At 35.0% G+C, this 25,158-nt stretch overlaps 2 protein-coding genes across 8 annotated transcripts in view; both read right to left on the bottom strand.

Annotated features, from left to right (window-relative positions):
- The window catches only part of ADAMTS6 (ADAM metallopeptidase with thrombospondin type 1 motif 6), a 308,350-nt gene extending 304,156 nt beyond the window's left edge, over positions 1–4,194 (bottom strand). For all 6 annotated transcript variants that reach the window (XR_011430332.1, XR_011430333.1, XR_011430331.1 and 3 more), the window contains exons 1-2: positions 3,992–4,194; positions 1,416–1,780 (exon numbers count right to left, since the gene is read on the bottom strand). Coding sequence is in view for 3 of the 6 variants with exons in the window: in XM_070246190.1 (XP_070102291.1) it covers positions 1,416–1,780; positions 3,992–4,088 (462 nt within the window). In the remaining 3 variants the exon portion in view is untranslated. The remainder of the gene's footprint in view (positions 1–1,415; positions 1,781–3,991) is intronic.
- Positions 4,190–25,158, bottom strand: part of CENPK (centromere protein K) — a 62,488-nt gene continuing 41,519 nt past the window's right edge. For both annotated transcript variants that reach the window (XR_011430118.1, XM_023625278.2), the window contains exons 11-12: positions 16,189–16,236; positions 4,190–4,366 (exon numbers count right to left, since the gene is read on the bottom strand). Coding sequence is in view for 1 of the 2 variants with exons in the window: in XM_023625278.2 (XP_023481046.1) it covers positions 4,337–4,366; positions 16,189–16,236 (78 nt within the window). In the remaining variant the exon portion in view is untranslated. The remainder of the gene's footprint in view (positions 4,367–16,188; positions 16,237–25,158) is intronic.

Below are 25,158 nucleotides of genomic sequence, written 5' to 3'. Positions count from 1 at the left end.
GGATAATTTATCTTTATTCAAAAACCCTGTAAAGCCTAACACTGCTTACAGAGAAAGAAATTAGCCATAAATGTATTCAATGTGTCTGTTTATAGGAATTAAACCCAAATCTTAAAATCTAAGTAATCATTTCTGTTTTTTCAAAGATAGGCACCTAAGCTAACATCTGTTGCCAATCTTCTTTTTCTTTCCTTCTTCTTCTCCCCAAAGCACCCCCCCACACACACATAGTTGTATATTCTAGTTGTGAGTGCCTCTGTTTGTGCTATGCGGGATGCTGCCTCAGCATGGCCTGATGAGCGGTGCCATGTCCACGCCCAGGAACCAAACCGGCGAAACCCTGGGCAGCCCAAGCAGAGTGTGTGAACTTAACCACTTGGCCACGGGGCCGGCCCCTAAGTAATCATTTTGACTCATTAACAGTTATAGAAAATGGACAATCTGAGCAAATTCTTATATATACTTATAGTGAACATTTTTCTCCACTGTGTGGTTCTTAATACTCCTTTCAAATTTAGAACTTATTTAAACCCAATCTAATTATGTAGTTTTTTACATTGAAGTACGAATGAGAACATGGATGTGATAGAGTAAGAAGAAAAACAGTTTCTGAAAATATTACTGAAGCATCAAAATGTTTGTAGTCTTTCACACAGATAAAGCTTTAATGGAACATCTACATTAGCCCAAACAGGGTAAAAGCAGGATAGGAAGCATAGGAATATGCTTTATTCTACAACAATTACTCTGTATAACCTTGAACTGTGTATTTATTATTAGACTAGAACAGACTCAAATGCCCAGCATACCTCCTAGACTCTTGAATCCGTTTTCTAAGTAAAATAAGATTTATAATCAATCTCCAAATAAATGTAGGAAAAAATTATTTCATAAAGAGATATTGGTATAAAAGATTTTGCTTCAAGAACTTGTAACCATAAGTAGGTCATACGTAATTTTAAGTCATGTTGCCTATCAGAGAAAGATATTATAGAAAGAAACCTAAAGAGGCAATCAGTTTGTGGTTTCCTGCCATAATACACACACATACATACACACATACCCTTAAACTCTTCCCCAATGATTGAGTTTTGTTTACGCATAAAAGATATCTTATTTGAAGAGAAAAACTTAAATCTAAAAGGAAATCTGAAGTTTCATTCATTCTTCTACTAACAATATAGAGTTTTAAAATTATTCTTACTTTGAAAAGTCAACGCAAACATTATCAAAAAGACTATCAAAAGCAATGGGGGCAGAAAAAACAAAAATTTTAGACTGTTACCTTCCCTACTTAAACCACCTAAATATATATATATATATATGTGTGTGTGTGTGTGTTTAATCTGAGAAAAAACATTTACATTGTGAATTTATTTCCCCATCAGAAATTTAAAATTATAACATCTACTTACCAACCCAACACAGTTGCTTAAAGCCACTTTAGTTGTACTACGTTGATCTTGCAAGTATCCTGTGTAATGACAGTTGTCTAAAAAATCATGTTTCCACTGGGGTCCATCTTTCCCCCAATATTCTACTGTAAAATGTTTGGACACAAAATCTGTATTGAGAGTCAAGTTTAGATGAAAGTGCTTGCCATAGGCTGAAAGTTTAAAAAATAACTTAGATACTGCCTGCTGTGGATCGATAGGGTCCATACTCCGTCTTCTTCTGGAGTGTTTATCATTTTTCACAGTAAAGCTGAGAAAAGCTCCATTTTGATCAACCCTTATTGGAATAGTTAGCTGGTAGTGTTCTAGATAAGTCAGGAATTCCTCTTTGTAATCACAAGGCAGAGAATCCAGAAAAAACACATGGAAGAAAAGAAAATTTAACAGAACAAAGAAGTAGCAGTATAAACAATAACTATATTGGTTAAAACTATGCATCATTATATGTGAGGTATGGACAAAAAAAGTTATATTAAACAAAAATGAAAGAGTAAAAGTTTAAAATCTAGAGATTAATTAAATTTCAATTATTTCATTCTTCAAAATAACATTATTTTAAATTATTTTGAAAGACGATTTTTCTTTTTTAAATTTAATTTTAAAAATCATGGATTCTAAGAGCTAAATTCTACAGGAAATATGAATAGTTTATATTGAAATAAAAAACAGTGAAGAATACAAATACGTAAAAGAAAAGAATTTAGCTCAGATAAAATATGCTTGTAAAAGTTATCCAAAAGAGTTTACATAGAAACTATAAAGCCTTATAGAAATTTTTTTTTTAAATCATCAGTTGGAATGTAAAATACTGCAGCCACTTTAGAAAACAGTCTGGCAATTCCTCAAAAGGTTAAACATGGAACTACCATTTGACCCAGAAATCCCATTCCTAGGTATACACCTAAAAGAAATGAAAACACACATCCACACAAAAACTTGTACATGAATGTTCACAGCAGCATTATTCATAACAGCCAAAATGGAAAAATAACCCAAATGTCCATCAACTGATGAATGGATAAATAAAATGTGGTATATTCACACAATAGAATGCTATTCTGCAATAAACGAATGCAGTACTGATATATGTTATGACACGAATGAACTTTCATAATAAATTGCCTTAAGAATCAAAGTTCATTGTCTAACATTTATAAAAACATTATGCTAAGTGAAAGAAACCAGTCACAAAAGACCAAATATTATGTGATTCCAATTATATGAAATATCTAGAATAGGCAAATCTCTAGACACAGAAGTAGATAGGAGTTTGCCTAGGGCTGGAGGTGGAGGGTAGTTTGAAGAAATTTGAATGTGACTATTAATGGGTAGAGGGTTTCTTTAGGGGAGATGAAATGTTCTAAAATTGATTGTGGTGATGGATGTACAACTCTGTGAATATATTATAAACCATTGAATTGTACACCTTAAATGAGTGAAGTATATGGTATGTATATTATATCTCAATAAAGCTGTTAAAAAACCATCAGATTGACAAAACATTCAGAGGACTATTAAATATATTTTCTTCACTTTAGTGTACTAAATATTACCAATCTACCTTCTTAACTACATCTTCCTTTAGCTAGGTTTACCACTAAAGAAAACCAAATGTCTGCCTGCTGACTCACTATCTATACATGGAGTTCACCCATAAATATAAACTCCCATGAAACCATGACCAAATGGAAATAAATTGAAAGACTATTTATTTCACTCTTATAAATAAGAGCTCATACTAAATGCTATGGCTTTGCTGATCTACTTTGAGGGCCATATTTTGTACATATGGACTTCTAGACATATACATCAATGATAATAGCCTTGAAAATCTGGATCATAGCACCAAAAAAAAAAAGTCATCTGTTACTATACATTCATGGGAGAGGAATCCAAAAGGTAAGCTTCAATAATTCTATAAGGATTGGACTAGTCCATGGAAAACAAAATGATATTTGCTCCTGCGACTTCTGTTAAGATCTTTTCTATGATACAAAGTTCAATTCTATGGATTAAAATTATAGGGCCCTATGGATTAAAATTTGAAAAGCTAAACTTCTTACAACTCTTACTTTTACCCAGGTTCTAGTCCTTAGATCCGAATTCTTAAGTTTGGAAAAACATTTTTTTCACTAAAGGTCCATATTAGAAGGATCTTGTATCAGAATTTGTCCAGTTTCTTGCTCTTTCACAGCATAAACCTTTGGATTCCTTTTAAACATTACCTTGCCTGCAAACTCTAGCAATGAATGAGCCTATTAAAGTTGAGGATTCAGAAGAAGAAGAAGAGGCCTGGGTGGATCTAAGACAGACCAGTCAACTATAAAATCCATCAGACGTTAACTACAGTAGGACAAGTTAAACACACCGTTAGAGTCCTCAACATTTATGAAACTAGCACTGAACTGACACAGTAGGCCTCTGCTCCTGTCACTACATATCCCAAAGAAAATGTTTACCCAAACTGAATATTCAGAATCTTTTCTTGTCAGATTAATAGCAATATTCTTTGTGAGTTTCAAAAGCAAGAATCCTACCTTGAGAACTGTATGAAAGCCTGTGGTCACTATGAAATTCCGATGAAGCCATGATGAGGCTCAAAATCCAGGTCAACGTCTTCCACAAAATTTCCATAATTTAGAAAACTGGATGATTTTTTGGAGGGCTACCTACGTGCTAGAGAGTCAATACCATACCAAAATCGAAGCATAACAATTTTATTTCTTTAAAACTTCTTGCAAATTAGTTATTAGATGTTCCACTGTTTAACAGGTACTTTTTTCCAACATCTCATACTTTCTTCTATATCTGGATTCATTTTCTCAATCCAAAATGAAAAAAATAATGATGGTAAAATTTTCATAAGCAAAGCATTAGGCTGATTAGTTACTAAGGTATGGCCATTTTTTAACCTAGAAAAACAAAAAAAATTTAAGTTAACTGAAAAATATCCTGAATGGACAGATCTATATTGCTGAATGCTTGTCAAAGGACATATAGTACAAAATAACATAGTTAAATTAGACCATCGTTGTTCTTTATAGTCTAAATAAACATTCACAAGACTAAATACAGAATTAGAAACCTAAGTGGTTAACAGGATAATGCCAGAGCTACTTAATAACAAAGAAGAAATCTGAAGAGAGATCATAAAAATTCTTTTTTTTTAAGTTTGAAGATAACAGTGTGTGGGTGCAGTGACTACCCTCCTTTTGATAAAACAAAAAGTAGACTGACTTCACAATCAACGTTCATTTTAAGTAAGTGATAAACAGTATGTGTCTCCATTCCTTAACATACTTTTCAGCACACTCATATACAGAGATTGATTTCTTTCTTTATGAGGCACCTATCATTTTTTCTTACAGAGTAGATGTACAAATACGCAGTGACATTTAGCAGCTGTCTATGAACATTCAGACAGTAGCACAAACTAAACTTCTAAAAAGTTGAACCATATTTACTGTAACCCTTGACTTTATCTGGAAGTCTTATATGACTTATACGACTTCCAAGGCAACACCTATGACACAATTTCAACTATCTAGAATGTAACTGAAAAGAAAAGAAACTCATTTTCTGAAAAGAAAAGAATTTTTAAAAATTCATTTCGGGTATCACAACAGATTTCATGTCCTATCTCATGTACTTTCCTTTCGACTTACAACCTTACTCAGAGTCCAAGAATTCACATTTTATACAGGACACAGCTCCCTGATTTCCCAGCACACAGCAGTCTAGAAGAAGAAAATAACAAAGGGACTAGAAACTAGCTCACTAACAGCACAAAAGTGGCACAAAAGGAGAAAAACTAAAAAGCAGTTTTACAACCCCAAAATAATACAGTTTGGGGCAGAGGCAAATAGTCCTCATGTAGTTTAACAGTTCCTATTGTATATACAACTGTGTTACAGCTCAATATCTGATATGCAAAATACTATGCCAGAGTTAGGAAGAAAAGGTTAAATTACTTTTAATAAGACAACTTACTGTTAAGATAGAGAAGTACACAAAACATACTAGGAAGATTTTCATCCCAAGTGCCTAATATATGGGCTTATCATATAATAAAAGCTTACATATTTGTTGGCTGAAAAAAATGAATGAATAAATAAATAGTGATTAAAATAAAGTCACTTTAGGCATATAAAAGGATATTTGTAGTTAATTGGAAAATTGACTTGTGTGGAATACTTCATTCCCTATGGTGCTAGAAACATTGGTTATTACAACATATAAAACAACCACAACCATTTAAAACTTCTTACATCTGTCTCTACAAGTTACTAAACTGCTAAGCCTTGGAAGAACTAATTTGTTAATCAACAAATATTATCTTACTATGTTTTAAAAATGATATTATAACAATATGAGGATACAGAAAAGATTAAGATACAATCCTTGCCCTTTGGGAGCTCATAATGTAAGTGACAAAGAAAAAATTCAAGGCAGACTGACATATGCCATAATAAAGTTATAAAAACATGTTATAGGAGATCAGATGAGGGAGATGATTTCTGAGTCAGAGAAGTATGGGTCAAAGAAAGTTCATGAAAAAAGTAGCATTTGAGATAGGCCCTGGAAGATGAACAGAATTTCACAAGTCAAATTGCTAGGGGCAATCATTGCAAATTAAAGAAATAGACTCCACAAAGTCTAGATGGCAAGAAAACAAATGGAAAGTAGTACTAGTAATAACAGTAAGTTTGGTTCCTATGCAGAAGATTAACAGGTAATACCTGGAAATGTAGTTTAAGGTCAGATCAAAAGTAAAGAAAAGTTTAAATATATGTTACTTCTTTTAATATTCACAACAATCTTGTAAAGTAGGTATTATTGCCCTGTGTCTGGTGGACTCTAAGACGGTCCCAATGATACTGCCTCCTGATATCCATGCCCTTGTGTAATCCCCTGCCCTTCAGTAATTTGACCCTAACCAATAAAATACCTCAAAACATTGAGGGGCTGTCACTTCTCTGATTAGAGTACAAAAGATTGTGATTTCCATCTTACTAGTAGACTCTCTCCCTTGTTGGCTTTAATGAAGCAAGCTGCCATGCAGAGAAGCTCACAGGGTTAGGAATTGAGAGCAGCCTCCAGATAACCACTAGCAAGGAACTGAGGCCTTCGATGTAATAGTCTGCAAGAAACTGAATCCTGGCAACTAACACGTGAGCTTAGAAGCTCCCTCCCCAGTCGAGCCTTCGGTGGTGATCACAGTAATTGCAAGCACCTTGACTGCAGCCTCATGAGAGACCCCGAAGCACAGGACACAGCTAAGCCATGCCCAGACTCCTGAGCCACAGAAACTATGAGATAATAAATGTGTGTTGCTTTAAGCCACTAAGTGTAAGGTAATTTTTTTGTAGCAATTGATAAGTAATATGGCTGCCAATTTACAGATAAAGAAGTTGAAGCTCATAGTGGTCAGATAGCTAGAAAACAGCACAGCCCAGAGTCATACACAATGCTCTCTGGTTCTAAAGTCCAAATTCTTTCTATCATATCATACTTCTAGTTTAAGGCACTCCAACTTAAATATTTAATAGCAGTTCCATATACCTAGCATCAAATAAGATATTCATAAATGGTATTGGTTAATTAACGTGAATAGCCTAAAGCAACTTTATACACAATAAATGTTTAATCTCAAAAATTACTTCTACAATGATTTAGGCAAGACAGCAGGCACTACACATATTTTCTCAGACAAAAATCTATAAAGAGATGAAATCACATCATTATTCAGAACAGTAATGAAAAGAATCCAGTTATCTTGATTCCCAACCTACTTATATACAGTCTTCATACTCCAAACCTTCTCATGAGATATTAAAGTATAATTGTTGCTTCGTGAACAACGCTCATTGTTTTAAATTTTTTTGGATCATTTGAGTGTTTTGCATAATAACGGCTGACATTAAAAGAGTCCCTCATATACTTTAAAGAAACCTTCCTTTAAAGAGGACTATATATATAACACATTTGAGTTAACTTTCTATCAGTGGTGATAGATTTACAAGAATCATTCATCCTTTTTTCCATATTTTCCTGGGCTCTGAAACTAAAGACAAACTTATAATATAGTTGGCTGTGTTTAGGGAACAACTATTTTCCCCCTCGAGAAATTTCCTGTTCTTCACAGTTTTGTAACTTCCACTCTTACCATTACTAGCACTGTCCTGTAAACGCCCAAATTAAGTAATCCAGTAGCATTGAGAGAAAAAGTAATATGTAACTACTTGGCCAGAAGTAGACTAACATTTGATTTAAGGACTTGTAGTAAAAAGTGCATTGGTGCACAGTAGAAAGAGCAGAAGCTTTGAAGTTAAACAAACCAGATCTATAGCCTTCGTTCCACCACTAGCTACAGTATCAATAAATTTGACTTTCTTTCTCCCTTCTCACTCCCTCCCTCACTCCCCACGTTTTTTCAAGCCTCCAGTGTCAGTGAAGAAACTTAATCATAAGTAAATGAGTTGGCTCAACTCAATTAAAATCAACAACTAACACATCTAACCCCTCTTAGTCATCTACACAATATAAATGAATGAGTTAACCTACTTTCTGACACCTGCTGGAGAGGTTAATCTGGACATGATAAACACGTATGTATAAGCACTGACTTTTCCAGATTCAGACTAAGATTAAAATATTATGTAATTGTCCAGAAATGATAATGCATTAACTCCTTACATTGTATAGCAGAAGCATTAATATGATGTGGAAAGTACAAAGGCTTTGAGTTCTGGCTTGACTCCAAGTTACTTAACCTCTCTGGATCTGTTTCCTCATCTATAAAACTGTGATAATGATATCTACCTTACAAAGACTTGTTGAGAGATTAAGTTGGATTACACATGATGAAATGTGTCCACGCTTTACTTTAATGGCTAAATAAATATTAGCCCCCTCTCCTCCTTATCTTACTCATCACTTTTCAAAGGCCTTCCTTCAAAAATAGTTTCACGTTCCTCCCTTCCTAAAAAATGTGGAATAGTTGGATATGATGATGGAATCCATCAACTAGGTTGTATTGTCTTTTAAAGAAAACAGCAAAGAATTTAGGTCATGATAACTGCACTTACAACTATTTTAAATTGGAAAATAGAATTAAAATTTCCATTTTACTTTGATTTCACATATGCTTATTCCCCTAATACGAATGCACCAGCCAGTCAAGTTAAGGGGTCGTTTACCTGCTTTCATGGATCAAAGCTACACTAGCTGAGTAGAAATAAGATCAGATAACTTGCACTACAGTGATTCCCTCAGTAGTCTGTCCTGGTTGTAGGGTACTTACTTGTCTTTTTCCTCTCTCATCTTTACTTTTCACTCAAGTGATCTGGGAGCAGCCAAGGCAATAATTTCCTCTCATGATCTATCATTATGGAGCTAAAGAAGATGTATAACATCCTTCACAACTTCTTTCATCCTTCTTAACTCTGGCTTTTTATTTTAAGGCTGATTTGGCTGATTTCTTTAAAGCTTCATAGAGCAAGCAATAATACTATGCTCCCTTCAGGTACTTAATTTTTATATGTGAAAATTAAGTTCTCATTTCATTTTCCATTTATTCTCTCAGCAAATATTTATCGTCACCTACTATATGCCAAGGACACCAGTAGGCTCTAAGCACAAATGTTTCCAGATCTTTTATAAACTTTGTGAGATTGGTTTCCAAAGAAAAGTATAAATTAAACAGACTTAAAACTTATCTACCAAGAAAAGCAAATGAGCAAAAAGCAAAAATACAAAACATCACTCTACAAAAATCAAGCCCTAAATTACATATAGTCCCAAACTGTTTTTTCCAGATGGCAAATTAAATCTATGTTATCTGTATTATAACTTCTCTCCCGAAAAACAGAAACACCTTTTTCTCCCGAGGTTAGTTCAAAATGTTGATAATCAACTACGTCTTTTGGTAGAACCAAAAGAGCTATCCATCTCTTCCACCTTTTCTTCTTCCCCCAAGGAATGTGCTATTAACTCTCTTAATAAGTTAACTCTCCTTATTCTCTCACAAAAGTCACACACAGGATAAGATTTGGCATAGAGGCCCATCCTAAACCACCAGTAGCTACTAGTGGTTGCTAAAGAAATGAAGAGGAAGTAGTAAGAGTAGACAAGGGTAGGAATTAATCTTACACATATTGGCCCAGACATGAAAAGTATTAAAATATTTCACGTCTTGAGGTTAGAGGTTTTCCCCCTTGAGAATCACAAAAATATTAATACTACAACACAGATTTCATTTGCTGCCATTTGTGGCAAATGAATGAATTTGATTTGTTTGAAACCAACTTATTTGCCTCTATATGCTATTCTTCAAAAATTCAAAGCACCAATGATCACATTTAAGCACTAAATTAATATAAACCAGAACTGCAGCTACCACTTTGGAGAAACACAGGAAAACAATTATCTCCAAAATTAATTTTCTCAATTTCCTTCAACTACATGAGTTTTATATTACATTTCTTTCCCTGTCATGAATTTTGAGAACTGTCATTCTCACATATAAGTTTCAAATCAACATAAGCTAAAAAAATTAAAAAAAGAAAGAAAGAAAGAAAAGAAGATTAGTCCAAGAAATTTGAACATAAAAGAATATACTGAAAATCACACTTGAGTGTCTCTTTAAAAGTTCCAAGCATTGGTTCAGTTTCCCTTTTCTTCCCTGGTTCTGCACACCCTCGCGCCCCCGCCTGCCCCCGCCCCCCAATCCCACTTTGCCCAGACAGAGGGTAACAGTCTGAGCTGCCCTGGTTGAGTTGATCCTAAAGTTAACATTCAGCAGCCCATTTCCAGACAGCAGCGCTAAATCTATTTGGATAAAACGCGTGTGACCCAGACAGTTGGCATTTGGCCCAAACGCGTTGCACCGGCAGCTCAAATAAAAACAAGAGTAAGAAACTCACTCTCTTGTTCCCTCTCAGTGCGCTTTCTCACTCTCTCACTCTCTTTGCCTCTAGTACAACAAGAACAGAAATCACCAAGGACAGGAATTGTAGTACACATTATCAGAAGGCAGCTTTCCAAAAACCCCTTCAGCACTCAACGGTCCCCTCCACCCCAAATCCCTGAACTTTGATCCCATATACCATTTATACAGACATACCCCGATATTCAAGGCTCCGGAGGGTTATGAGTCTAGCACGTCCCAAGTGGCCAAAAGTAAATCAAAACCACACGCTTCCATCTCTTTGATTAGCCTATTAAGAGCTTAACATATCCTAGAGCATCAGGGCTATAGCTAGCACATTAATTCTGCCCTCTGAGCCCAGGCATAAAATATGCACTTGTCTGACTACTTAAGACACTGACATGAAAGTATAAAATGCAGAAGGTTTTTCTTTAAGAAAACTAGAAGTCAGTTTAAAATACACATCATTATTACTTTCCCAATTACTATTTGGTGATTAGTTAAAAAACCACAATAATCATAATCAAGTCATACTTCACAAAACGTGTCTATTCGTATAATAAACGTATAATTTTTGCATCATGAACTACTTGCAAGACCAAGAATTCTCCACCCCCGACTAGTCTGGAGTTAAAAAGATTTCTATCTGTAAAATGAGTTCAGTCAAGCTCACTCATTGCCATTAAAAAAAAAAAAAAGACACATACACACACACAGAAAAAAGTTTTCTACGCGTTATTCGGAAGACAAGCAAAGCACAAGTTTTACTTTTTTTAAAAAAACGGTTTCATTGAATATTGTGAAGTCTTCCTTACCGTTTTCATCTTCAAATTCTGATAAAAAGTAAGTTTCAAACAATAGAGATTGCACTGGACGACTCACGTACTCCCTCTCCTCTCTAACTTTTTTTCTCTGCCCCCCTTTGCAAAGCCACAGCAGTCAGTTAGTTATTCTGCAGCCAGAATAAAAACCCTATAGTCTGGCTAACCGGGCTTTAGAGAACGGACTTTCCGATTTGGCAGAAAAAGAGATGCCTTCAATACACCCTGAGATGCTGCCTTTGCAAACCCCCTTTCTCTCTGCCCCCCTCCTCCAAAAAAAGGAAAGGAAAAAAAGAAAAGAAGGAAGGAAAAAAAAAGACTTATTGGGGGTGGAAGTGGTGCCCTCTCTTCCTGGACAGCTTAGTGCCTTTGCTATGCAAATAACATGTGAAGAGCATCAAAAGGTATCAGGAGAAAAGAAGACAAGAGGAGCAGGAAGGGCAGCAAAGTTTTGTTGAAGTAGCCCTAGATCTCACTACCGGCCCCCAGCCAACTTGAATTGCAGCAGGAGAAAATTTTGGCAGCTTTTCCTCGGAGGCAGAGCACACTGACGTCAGTCTGCAGATGTGCCGGGCTGCGTCGGGTGCGCATGTGTCCCGGGTCGTCACGTGGAGGGGGAGGGGAGGTAGAGGTACAATCGGGGTAACCAACTACCAGCCATTCAGCAGGGCTTAGACAATGTCAACTTTTCCACCGAGTGAATGAGAGAAATTCTGGCCCTTCTAACCTCAATCCCCTACCCCACTCCGCCTCTTTTCCTCCTCCTCCTCTAACCTCTTTTAGAAATCCTAGCCTGGTTTGTGATTAGCTGTTTCTTGGAAAAGGGAAGGGGGAGGGAGAGGATGAATGACTTTAGATGAACTAATGTCACTGTTAAGATCTCTGGTGTCCTTCTTCATGCATTTTTTTTTTAAGTCCACACAACAAAAATGTTAAAAGTTGCAATTACCAGTGTCTTTGAGGAGACTTAGATCAGCGGCAGATTTCAAGACTCGGTAGCTACATGTGCACAAAATCCTTTTTTTTTTTGATATAACTCAGCAAGTAAGATTGCCACCAAAAGGGAGAGTAGACTAAAGTAAGACCAGCACATTTTCCATCTGATTACCGACTTCAGGTTATGTGGGGCTTTAAAAGAAAAAAAAAAAGGAGGTGGGGGAGGAGGGAGCGGGGGAAGAGAGAGAAGCTTGCATTATTTCCAGATGAGGGTGAGACTGGATGGTGTTTTAAAGTGCAACTGGGGAAAGCTACAAGTGGAGTGTATTTTTTTTAAGTCAGTACATTGAATGAAACCTCAATGACTGCCCAAATGAAAATAAATCCGAAGTCAGACCCCCCCAACAAGGGCGGAAAAAACAGGAACCCTGCTGTGATCTCAAGATAAACAAACAAAACCTCAAAACTGGTTCTTCGAGCTTCCCAATCCCACCCTCCCCCCACACACACACCTCCATACACACCAGCTGCCGGTCCATATTTTAAGGATAAAATACCGCTACAACGTAGCACTTTCACTTTCATTTGCTGGGAGAAAGCCACTGACATTAAACGGTGAGGGAAATGCCCAAATATGTTTTCCATGTCCTAAGCAAGCAAACAAAGTCTGGCACACAAATCGGAAACAGAAAAAAATGTGAAAATAGCTTAGGACAAATGTTGCCTTTCAGCAGTGTAATGAGCTGCATCATTTATCTGTCCCTATCGTTGAGGGTAGGGTAGGGAGAGGTTTAAGAGTTTCAGAGGTTGGGGGGTAAGGGGGACGGGAACTGACGCCTTGAAATTCCAGTTGGTAGTTAACGCCAAGTCAATTTCCGACGGCCAGAACCAGAAAAGGGAATTGGACCGGAGGGAAGGGGGTGGAGAGCAGGACCTTTTTGAATACTGGCTCTTAAGTTTCAAGCTTCTGCTAACATTATTGCTCATTTGATTTTTTTTCTTCCTACACCGGAGGTAGTAGGTGTAATTCTTCTGGTGAATACATGAATACTTGGCTAAAAGAAGGTATGAATCAGACTGAGTACGTCCAAGAATACAGTTATTTCCATTCTTTTTTGAGGATTGAAAGAGGAAAGCATCTGTCCACAGTCAATAGTCCTCATCTTGACCTTAATCGGTAGTATTTGGCTCAATGCCATTTAAAACGTAGAAATACATAGGATACCTCTAGTGGTTAGCATTCACAGTTTTCAACAAAGATGATTCATATGGAGATTATATGTACATATATATATTTGTATTAAAATGAATAAGATAGCTAATCTCATAGCAATAATTGTAAGCACCAAAAATAAGACAGGTGGGCACAGAGCTGTTTTTGTATCAAACCACCCTTTAAACAGTTGTGAACTTTATCCTTAATTTTGCAAGAACCAATAAGTAGATAAATACAGCCAGCAGAGAAAACTAAAGTTAAGGTGTGAGTAGTAATCTATCTGAGTAGTGAGCTATCTGAAAACTTTTTACTCTCAACCAAGACAAACTGCCCTAGGCAGTGGCAGCATTGTGAAGGAAAGGCACTTACTCAGTGAGAAGTGGACTTTGGCTAATTACTTATTCAAAGAGTGCCATCCTGCGTCTAAACAGAGTAATGAAAATTTTCCAACAGATTCCTTTTCTGCTCCAAATGACTGAGTTAAGGAAAACAGTATGAGTAAGGGTGAAACTTATTAGCATGAGAAATGATGAAGTGTCAATTTAACTTTATATATGTGTGTGTGTGTGAGTGTACATTTTAATTGCATTACAGAAAATTCAAACAAATACAAAAGTAGAAAATAGTATCATCAACACCAATGTATCTATCATGTGTCATCACACGGCCAATTTTTTCCCATTACTACTCTACCCCACTGGATTATCTTGAAGCCAATCCCAGATAACATTTCATTGCATCGATTAAGTATTTCCCTGTATTTATAAACTATAAGGCCCCAAAAATAAATAACCACTTCTATACCACTATTACTCTTAAAATATTAATGATTCCTTAATTTTCTCAAATATCAGATTTCTTCAGTTTCAAATAAAGGCTTAAAAAAACTCTCTTTATTGGAATCAGGATGCATATATTGCATTAGATGATCTATCTCTTACGTCTCTTTTTAAAAAACTTTTTATTGAAGTAGAATATTCATACAGAAAAGTACATAAATATATAGTCTGATAAAAAATGTTCAGTCTAATAAATCCTTACAAAGTGAACCTACTCATGTAACCATGTAACTCTTTTAATCTATCAGTTCCTCCTCATTTCTTCTTTATCTTGCAATATAAATGCCATATTAATATCCTGCCACCTTAATACTATATATAGCACTTCCATTAGCATGCAAATGTTTTAGTACAATACCTGTGTTTTTTGTTATTTGAATGATATGAAACAAATTTAAATTAACCCCTGCACGACTTTCAGTTGCAGTAGAAATTTTTTTAAATTTTTATAGTGACCATCCCTTTATTCTGAAAATTTTTCCCTCCAGCTGTCCTTTTTTTCTCTGTTTAAGAAATGAAGGTTATAGGCAGAGTAAAGTTGATAGCAAACCTCCTACTTATACCTAAAAAAAAGCTTTACTAGCAGTATTTAGAAGCCTAATAAATCTAAGCAAACAGGGCCTTTTCAAGAAATTAAAGATGGAATAAATGGAAATTTAGGAAAGGAAAGAATTTGTATGTACGTATACATGCATGTATGTATGTGTGTATTTCAGAGACTGAAAAACAGAAGGAAAGGCATAAAAGTTTGAGAGGCAAAGAATAGGGACCGAGGAATTTTAGAGGTAAGAATAGACTGCTAACTTAGAATTTTTAATACATTAGCATGTAAATTAAACTTAATTTTTTCAGTTAAAAACCAAGGCATTTCTTAAAATTGGACTTTTTGCTTGTATTTTCAGAAAACTGAGATTAAAAATTCTGATTTTATGCTTGCTTGGAATTATTAAATTGGAGCAGATGACTATCTCTAAAGATAATGAATTTTGAATTCTACCTCCCAGACATTAAAACCAGATTCAACACATTAAAACCAAATTCCATATACTTTCTACACAATACATTTTATTCTTTCAATGAGATTGAATTCGAATTTGATATAGTAAAAACAAATATTTTCTAAACTATTGAAGGATGGTTGTGGGATTTCTTAAATAAGGTGTAAAGGCTCAGAGCATAGAGGAGAAGACTGACAACTTCATTAAATGAAATTTTTAAAACTATTAAAAAGTGAAAATGTAGGTAGAGATTGGGAGAAGAATTTGCAACACATGTAACTGAAACACAATAAATATCTACAATATTTACAGAACTCTCACAAATCTGAAAAGATAGGCAAGAAAAAATTAAGAATAGGAAAATGGCATAAATAGAAAAGTTGCAGGAGAAAAGAAGCTAACGACCAATAAATGAATAATAAAGTGTTCAATCTTGGAAGCAATCATGGAAATGGAAATGTTTCTCTTTCATGAGAGTGGCAAAAATATTAAAATTTGATAAGATCTAGTGTTGGGGAGGATTTGATATACTGGTCATTGGCCATATTGGTCATCTGATATACTGTTGATAGAAGTATAATTTAAGTGCAAACACCACAGAGAGCAACTTGGAAATATCTAATAAACAGAAAGATGTGCATAGTCTTTGACCCAGCCACTCCACTTTTAAATATATCATGTTAAGAAATTCTTGCATATGAGAATCCTCATTAATAATTATGGCAAGACTATTTGTAGCAGTGAATAATTGGAAACGACCTAAATGATTATCAGTAGGGAACTAAATAAATTGTAATTTATACCTACAATGGAATATTATGTGATAGTTAAATGATGGACAAAATATATATGTGTCAACATGGATAAACTATATAACATTGAATTGAAATGCTGCAATAGGATATATTATAATTCAAATTGGGATAAAATGTATATAATATGATACCATTTATATAAATTTTTAATAGCACACCAAATATATTTTTTAAACTTACAAAAGTATTCACACGAAGAATATATACTATCTTGACGATCATAGTTACCTGGGGGAGAAAGAGAAGAGAACAGAATTAAGGAGGAGCACAAAGTGGGCATCAACTAAATCTGTAAAATTGTGTCTAAAAAACAAAACAATCTAAATTATCATAAAATGTTAACATGTGCTAGTTCAATATATTCAGCATACATGGTTATCTATTATTTTAATCTCTATATAGTTGGAATAATTTACAATCTTAAAAAAAGGAAAAAAAAGAGAAGATTACTATTTGTTACTACAACTTATATGGCAATTTCAGAAATACTTTAAATACTTTAAATTGCCAATTAGCAATATAATGATATATTACAGGTGAGCAGAGCTAACTGAAATTCATGTATTAGATTTAGCTTATAATTTCAGTCTTTCTACCCAAAGTTTTTACCACAGATAGTGACAAACAATAGTTTCATTTTAACCTCTCTTATTTATTTTCTTATTAGAGTATGAGACCAATAGCAAGAAGAAAAAAAAACTTGAGAAAAAAAGGGTATTACCAACGGTTTATAACTATATTATACAAATAATATCTAATATTCAAAAAGAAGAAGAAGATGAAGTCAAAACGTATCACTGAGTTAACAACAGCAAAGACCCTGATATGCTAGTAACAATTGCCTGCTCCTTTGCATTGTGGGAAGGGTTAAGAAGTATAAAACTATAAGGCAAGGTTCCTTTCCTCAATAAATCTACAGACAAATTGGAAAATAGGATTAAAGTATGATAAGGGAAAATGCAGCAAGTTATATAATTTAATGACATATATTGTAAATGCTATGGGCTTCAAATAATAGAAAATTCAGTGAAGTCTAAATAATCATTTTTCTGACATCCATGTTGCCAAATCTGGTGGTCAATTTAGTGATTCTTACTTGAACTCCCAGCGACATAGAATGCAGTTGATCACTCCCAACTTCTGGAAATGCTGTATTTTCTTCCCTCAGGTTCTGTAACACTACACTCTCCTAGATTTTCTCCTTCCCCAATGGTCCCTTCTCCTCCCCTGCTCAATCACTAAATATTAAAATGCCCTGGGGTCAGTCCTCATACCCATTCTATTCTCTATTGACTGATTAATGTATCCTTTTCCATGTCTTTAAAGACCATCTGTATGCCAATGATTCCTGTATCTAAATGTCTGCTTGAGTGTGTCTCATAGGCAACACAAACTTCATGTGACATAAACAGAATTCAACCTGTTTCTCTGTCTTTTCCATCTGTAAATGGAACCACAATTCACCAACTCCCTAGCCAGTAGGCCTTCTTTAGTCTACTGTTCAGTTTTCTTAACATGTGGTTTATACATAAAGTGCAGTTTTTAGCTGTACTTAGTGGGAGGAATAGGGAGAAGTGTGTCTATTCCATCTTAGTCAGAAACTAGAATTCCTCTCGACTATGGTCTGATTGTGAACCCCTACCTCCCCAAAATTCATATGTTGAAATCCTAATGCCCAATGTGATGGTATTAGGAGCTGGGGCTTTGGGGAGGTGCTTAGGTCATTAGAGTGGAACCTTCATAAATGGGATTAGTGTTCTTATAAAAGAGACCCTATAGAAATCTCTCACCCCTTTCACCACGTGAGGACATGCAGAGAAGTCACCAGCTATGAAACAGGAAGAAGGCCCTCACCCGACCATGCTGGTACCCTGATCTCAGACTTTTAGCCTGCAGAACTGTGAGAAATAAATTTCTGTTGCTTATAAGTTACCCAGTTTGTAGTATTTAGTTATAACAGCCCAAACAGACTAAGACTCTCTCTCTCCATTATTTTTAAAAGATTTTCAAGGTAATTGTTCTCTATTATAAAGTGTCTCAAGTCTTTTTACCAATAAAATTTCTAACTGGGATGAATGTCTTCTATTTATTGATTTTTCAGCATTCTTTATATATGACACATTTGAGTTCTTCGTTGGATATAGATACTGTAAATACTTTCTCCCATTCTACAGGTTTCCTTCTAACTCTCTAAAGGTGTTTTCCTTTTTTATAGACAAAAATTCCTAATTTTAATATAGTCCATTTTAACTTTTTTTCTTTTATGTTTAGGGCTCTTTGTATTCTTAAAGAGATTTTTGCCTACTTACTATATATTTTTTTCTTACAAAAAAGCAAAAACCATTGGTTTCTTTATAATATGCAATTGTCATGAAGCAATAGCAACCCTTTGCCCTGCTGCCATTACACAGTAAGAATGCATATCATGCTCCACAGGCCAAACAAACATTTTATGCCCTAGGATAAGCCAAAAATAAGAGGGAATTCCTATTTTGTCTTCAAAAACTCTTGAGTATTTCCCATAAATTAACTTCCTACCAAACATTTATTCTTTACTTCTGCAATATCGATTCCTAAAAATAGGTCACAACTTATATGCATATGATAACAATGTGACAAAATTGCTTTTTCCCTGTCACTATGAACAAGTTAACACAAACTTGGTAACGTTGTAGGGATTTTTCCTTTAAACATAGGTTGTATTTTCCTATTTGAATAGCCAGATGTTCTTAAGTATGATATCCTTGCAACATCTTTTCCAAAAATACTTTTTCTAAATATCTTCCTTTCATAACTGTTATTAAATAAATTTGTGTGTTTATGTTTGTTTCTTTTATCCCTCATCCTTCTGCTAAATTAACTTTTCTGCTTGTTGAAGTATGTCTACTAACAGTTCTTTTAGGGAGGTGTGTGATGAGAAGGATTTCTAGTTTTCATATGTCAGAAAATTTATTTTGTTCTCATTCTTGAATAATAGTTTAGCTGATTATGGAATTCTAGGCTGACGGTCTTTTTTTTCCCCTCAGCACCAACATCTATTGTTGCAGATAACCTTAATTGCTACTTCTGTGTTGCTAAACTATCTTTTCTCTTTGGTATCTTTGAAAATTTTCTCCTTGATGTTTTGCAGTTTCACTAAACTACTTCATGGTGTGGTTTTAGCTTGATTTATCCTGCATGGTATTCAATGTACATGTTTTTCTGAGGATTTCTGTTGTTCTGCATGCTGGAACTTTTTCAGCTGTTATGTATCCAAATAGTACTTATCCATCATTCTCTCTGTTCTTTTCACCAGGAACTTCTGTCTTGGGGAAGTACTTCAATTTGCCCTCTATATCTCTTATCTGCTCTTCATAATTTTTATCTCTTTATCTTTCTGGATGAATTTATCAAATTATCTTTCAATTCATTAATTCAATCTTTGACTCTATCCAGTTAAGTTTATCCCCCTTGTAGAATTTGTATTTAAATTATTATATTTAATCATATATGAGATTTGTAATTAATTCCTTTTCATAACCAAATGTTGTTTCAATTGGTCCTCATTTTGTGTTACAATTCCAGCCTTTTTGAAATGGAAGAAATTTATTTCTTCAAAGAACCTCAAAATACACGTTTTAAAGTCTTTGTCAGATTGTCCTATAAAATTAGTTTCATTGAGATGAATGTTCCATTTGATAATTCTGTTGTATGTTGCTACCAGCTAGAGTGCATTCAGTTACAAGTAACATAAAAACCTATCTCAATTGATTTAAACCAGAAGGAAAATTTATTATTTTATATATCATGTTCCATAGTAGAGCAGCTCTAGGGCCAATTAATTCACTGGCTCAATAACATTATCAGAATTTGTTATCTTTTGTGACTCTGCCATACTAAATATGCCAGATTTGTCCACGGCAGCTCTCCTTATGGTTACAAAGTGGCTAAATAGTTCCAGATGTTTGATGCATACCCAATAACATCCACCAAACAAAAGAACCCATCTCTTCCCATACATTTTTTTAATCAGTAAAAAAACTTTCCCAAAAGTTCTTCAGTAGACATATATATTAAGCCAATATTGCATCAAATGCATTCCGAAATAAATCACTAAGAAGGGGATTCAGACAACCATGTTCGGTTTAGCTAAATGCATGGCTGTGTAGACAAGAATGGATTACCCAAACAAAATTTAGTTCTGTTAGCAGTAAGAGTAGAGGCAAGCAACAAAATTTGCTGCCTTGGCTATCTTTAAATTCCTTCACTTATTCATCATTTTGGTTTGCATGGTCATTTTACTGGGAAAAGTGTTATGTTTATGGTATGTCATTTTTACTCCCTTCCTATCCCTGTTTTGACCCCTCCTCACCTAGGAGTTTTTAAATTGCTTTAGTCTGTCCCACCTCCAACTGTAATGGTGTTTTATCATTCCAATGATAAAATTGTCTATTACTATATAATAAGATAATCCAAAATTAAACAACAAACATTTATTTCTTCACAGTTTCAGTGTGTCAGAAATTCAGAAACAGCTTAGCTGAACAGTTGTGGCTTGGAGTTTCTCATGAGGTTGCAGTCAAGATTTTGGCCAGGGCTACAGTTATCTGAAGGCTGAAGGTGGCTCAGTGACACAGCTGACAGGGTGGTGCTGGTTGTTGACAGACCTCAGTTCCTGCTCATGCAGGCCTCAACACAGGTTGTTTGTCATAAAAGACATTGCCTCTTCCATCTTGATCTCAGTTGGATTGCTAGCTTTTATGATGTTGTCCTCTAAGCTGCACACTGTCACTTTCACTATGTTCTATCAGTCACAGAGACCAACAAGGACACAATATTGCAGAGGCAGCGCTAACCAAGGACATGAATACCAGCAGGGGAGGATCATTGATCTTGGAGACTGGCTATTGCATCCATCTAAGTGAGATTAGATATTTAACACATCCCCACTTAATTTCTGATGATACAGCCATATCTGTGCGACTTTCACTTTCCTAGGCCACAGCTTGTTATAAGACATAGAGGTTTTGTTTTTATTTTAGATCTCCTTTCATAAGGTTTCGAGTGTGAAGAGACCCGCTCAAGCCCTTAGCTTCAATCAGTGACCCTGATTCTAGTCTTTCTCATATGGAGAACTTTTAATATTCATTATCAGGAAAGAACCAAATTCTCCTAATCATCAAGTACTTCTAAACTTAGAGTCAAATACAACTGTGGCATCATTTCCACTCACAGCTTTCTATTTCTCTTCTGATTTCTGATCCACTAATATGCTTATCTAGTTTTTAAGTCTTTCTATACATTTTTCCTTATGTTTTCTCTTTTAAACTTTACATATCAAAGCCACATGTTAGAATAAAGAGTACACTAATGTGAGAACTCACTGTATCACTTTGAAGTCATACTTTTTTTTTAGCTTTTTATTTTAAACTTGCAAAGGTAGTACAGAGTTCCTATGTGTCCTTCACCTGGTTTCTGTAATGTTAAAAGCTTATAAACCTGTATTATAATTATCAAACTCAGTAAACTAACATTGGTACAATACTATTAACTAGACCATACTCAAATTTCACCAGTTTTTCCGCTATTGCTGTTTTTCTCATCCAGGAGCCTACCTAATATTTGTAAATCATATATGTGATAAAAGATTTGTATTCAGAATACACAAACACTCTCAAAACTCAATAAGATGACAGACAACCCAATTTCAAAATGGGCAAAAAATTTCCATTTGCCTTATAGACTTCTTTCTATCCCTTTACGTTTAGGCTCTTTAAATTATTTTGTTTTAGGTATGCCTCACATATACTGCACTTGGGTTTTGCTTTGTGAGCTAAGGAGATTCTCATTGTTATGACCAATATGTTTGGTCTCATATCTATTTTAGGAGAGGCAGGCCTCCTGAGGCTATGAGCATTTCTTCACGCTCTTGCTGAGTGCAAAACTACAAGGGTTACCCACTTCTGATATTGAGCACTTTCTGGAACTAGTCACATAGGCAAATAAGTATGTCAAGGTAACCAAAGCATGACCACGATTTAAGTGCTTGCTGCTCCCCAGTGAGGAGTACTGACTTATTTGCTGCTTGCTACAAAAGGTGCTAAGCATTCTTTGATCCTGGCTTCCTAAGCTGTGGCAAAACCCACTGCATATGTGGCCTCCATCTAGCCTCATTATATTGCTCCACGGGACTTGGGGACAACGAAAGCTAGCACAACAATGCTGATAACTCCTCTTGTTTGCAATGCTGTAATAAACTGTTTGGCTCTGATCCATTAAATTGCATATACTTTCAGCACTTATGGAAGTGTAAGAAATTTACTCCTTGTCATCTTATATGAAGTTGGGGTTCTCCCCAGACATTATCATGATGTTTTTTAATTATGTGAATTTTGTTATATGTTATGTTTCATTCTCTATATGTATTCTTTGCTCTGATTTAAACTTTTCTCGTATTTAGGAAGGTTTGCATTTTTGTTCTAGTGGTTAACTTGTTAATTATAACTTTTCTCTTATTTAACCTTTTACTATCTGATTAGTTTTTGTTTGTTTGGTATCCCTTAACATCTACCTAACATCTATATGAAAATAAGCATTTTATATTTTGTTTTTTCTCTCTCCCTTCTCCCATCCTTGTGGGACTTTATTTTTAGAGCAGTTTTAGGTTTACAGAGAAATTGAGAAGTACAGATTTCCCATATACTACCTTTCCCCCACCCATAGGTTCCCCTGTCTTTAACATCTTGTATTTGTGTTACACTTGTTACAATCGATGAACTCATATTGATACATTATTGATACATTGTATTTGTTGATGTTGATACATTGTTATTAAGTAAAGTCCATAGTTTCCATTAGGATTCATTCTGTATTGTACAGTTCTATAGGTTTTGACAATGCATGTTATATATTCACCATTACAGTATCACAAAAAATAGTTTCACTGCCCTAAAAATTCCCTGTACTCCACCTACTTATCCCACCCCTCCCTACCCTGTCCATCCCACCCCAGTTAACAGTCCCTAGTAACCATAGATTATTTAATTGTCTCCATAGTTTTGCCTTTTCCAGAATGTCATATAGCTGGAATTATATAGTATGTAGCCTTTTCAGATTGGCTTCTTTCACTTAGCAATATGCATTTAAGGTTCCTCCATATTTTTTCATGGCTTGATAGTTCATTTGTTTTCATGGCTGAATAATATTCCACTGTACGGATGTACCACAGTTTGTCCATTCACTTATTGAAGAACATCTGGATTGCTTCCAATTTTTGGCAGTTATGAAAAACGCTGCTATAAACATTTGTGTGCAGGATTTTGTATGGACCTACGTTTTCAACTCATTTGGGTAAATATCAAGGAGTGTAATCAGTGGGTCGCATGGTAAGAGTATGCTTAATATTGTAAGAAACTGCCCAACTGCTTTCCAGGGTGGCTGTATCATTTTGCATTCCCACCAGCAGTGAATGAGATTCCCTGTTGCTCCACATTTTCACCAGCATTTGTTGTTGCCAACGTTTTTGATTTGAGCCATCCTTTGTTTTTTTTTTAAGGTATGCTTTTTGGTGAGGAAGATTGGCCCTGAACTAACACGTTGCCAATCTTCCTCTTTTTTTTTTCGGTTTTTTTTTCCTCCCCAAAGCCCCAGTACATAGTTGTAAGTCATTCTAGTTCTTCTATGTGGGATGCCACCACAGCATGGCCTACTGTATATCTTCTTTTGTGAGCTGTCTGTTCAGATCTTTTTCTTTTTTTCTTCTCCCTAATCTCCCCAGTACACAGTTGTATGTTCCAATTGTAAGTTCTTCCAGTTGAGCTATGTGGGATGCCACATCAGCATGGCTTGATGAGCGGTGCTTGGTCTGCGCCCAGAATCCCAACCAGTGAAACCCTGGGCTGCCAAAGTGGAGTGCACAAATTTAACCGCTCAGCTATGGGGCCGGTCCCGTGTTCAGATCTTTTACCTTCTTTTTAATTGAGATGTTTGTTGTCTTATTGTTGAATTTTAAGAGTTGTTTGTATATTTTGATTAGTTTTGTGTTATCTTTATCAGATATGTGTTTTGCAAATATTTTCTCCCAGTCTGTGGCTTACTTTTTCATTCTATGTCTTTTCCATACAGTCTTTAACAGAGCAGAAGTTGTTAATTTGAATAAAGTCCAACTTATCATTTTTTTTTCATGAAATGTACTTTTGCTGTTGTATCTACAAAGTCTTCACCAAACCCAAAGTCAAACTAGATTTTCTCATGTTATTTTCTAGAAGTTTTACAGCTGTGCATTTTACATTTAGGCCTATGATCCATTTTAATTTTTGTTAAAGGTGTAATGTCAGTGTCTAGTTTTTGTTTGCTTGTTGTTTTCATTTGTTTTTCTTTTTGCATGTGCATGTACTGTTCTAAGACCATTTGTTGAAAAAGACTAAGCTTTCTCCATTGGACTGCCTTTGTTCCTTTGTCAAAGATCAGCTGGCCATATTTGCATGGGTCTATTTCTGAGCTCTCTGTTCTATTCCATTGATCTATTTGTCTATTCTTTCACCAATATCACACTGTCTTGGTTACTATAGCTTTATAGTAAGTCTTAAAGTTGGTGTCTTCCAACTTTGTTCTTCTTCAACATTGTGGCAGCTATTCTGAGTCTTCTGCCTTTCCATATAAACTTTAGAATCAATTTGTTAATTTCCACAAAGTAACTTGCTGGGATTTTGATTGGGATTGCTTTAAATCTATAAATCAATTTGGGAAGAATTGAGACTTTAAGTTTTTCTATCCATAAACATGGAGTATCTTTCCATTTATTTAGATCTTCTTTGATTTCTTTTATAACTTTTGTAGGTTTCCTCGTATAAATCTTGTACATATTCTGTTAGATTTATAATAAGTATTTCTCTCTCTCTTTTTTTGGCGTTAATGTAAATGATGTTTTGACTTTCAAGTGTATACAGGTAACTTTTGTATGTTAACCTTATATCCTGCAACCTTGTTATAACCGGACTTTAGTTCCAAGAGATTTTTTGTTGATTCTTGGGATGTTTTTTGTCTTACTGCATTAGGTAGAACTTCTAATACAATGTTGACTAGGAGCGGTGAGACATTCTTGACTTGCTCTCGAGCTTAGAGAAAAAGCATTTAGTTTCCCATCATTAAGAAGGTACGTTAGCTGTAAGT

Source organism: Equus caballus, chromosome 21 (assembly GCF_041296265.1).
Source record: "Equus caballus isolate H_3958 breed thoroughbred chromosome 21, TB-T2T, whole genome shotgun sequence".
Classification (NCBI taxonomy): Eukaryota; Metazoa; Chordata; class Mammalia; order Perissodactyla; family Equidae; genus Equus; species Equus caballus.
This window is presented reverse-complemented; position numbering and strand designations above follow the sequence as displayed.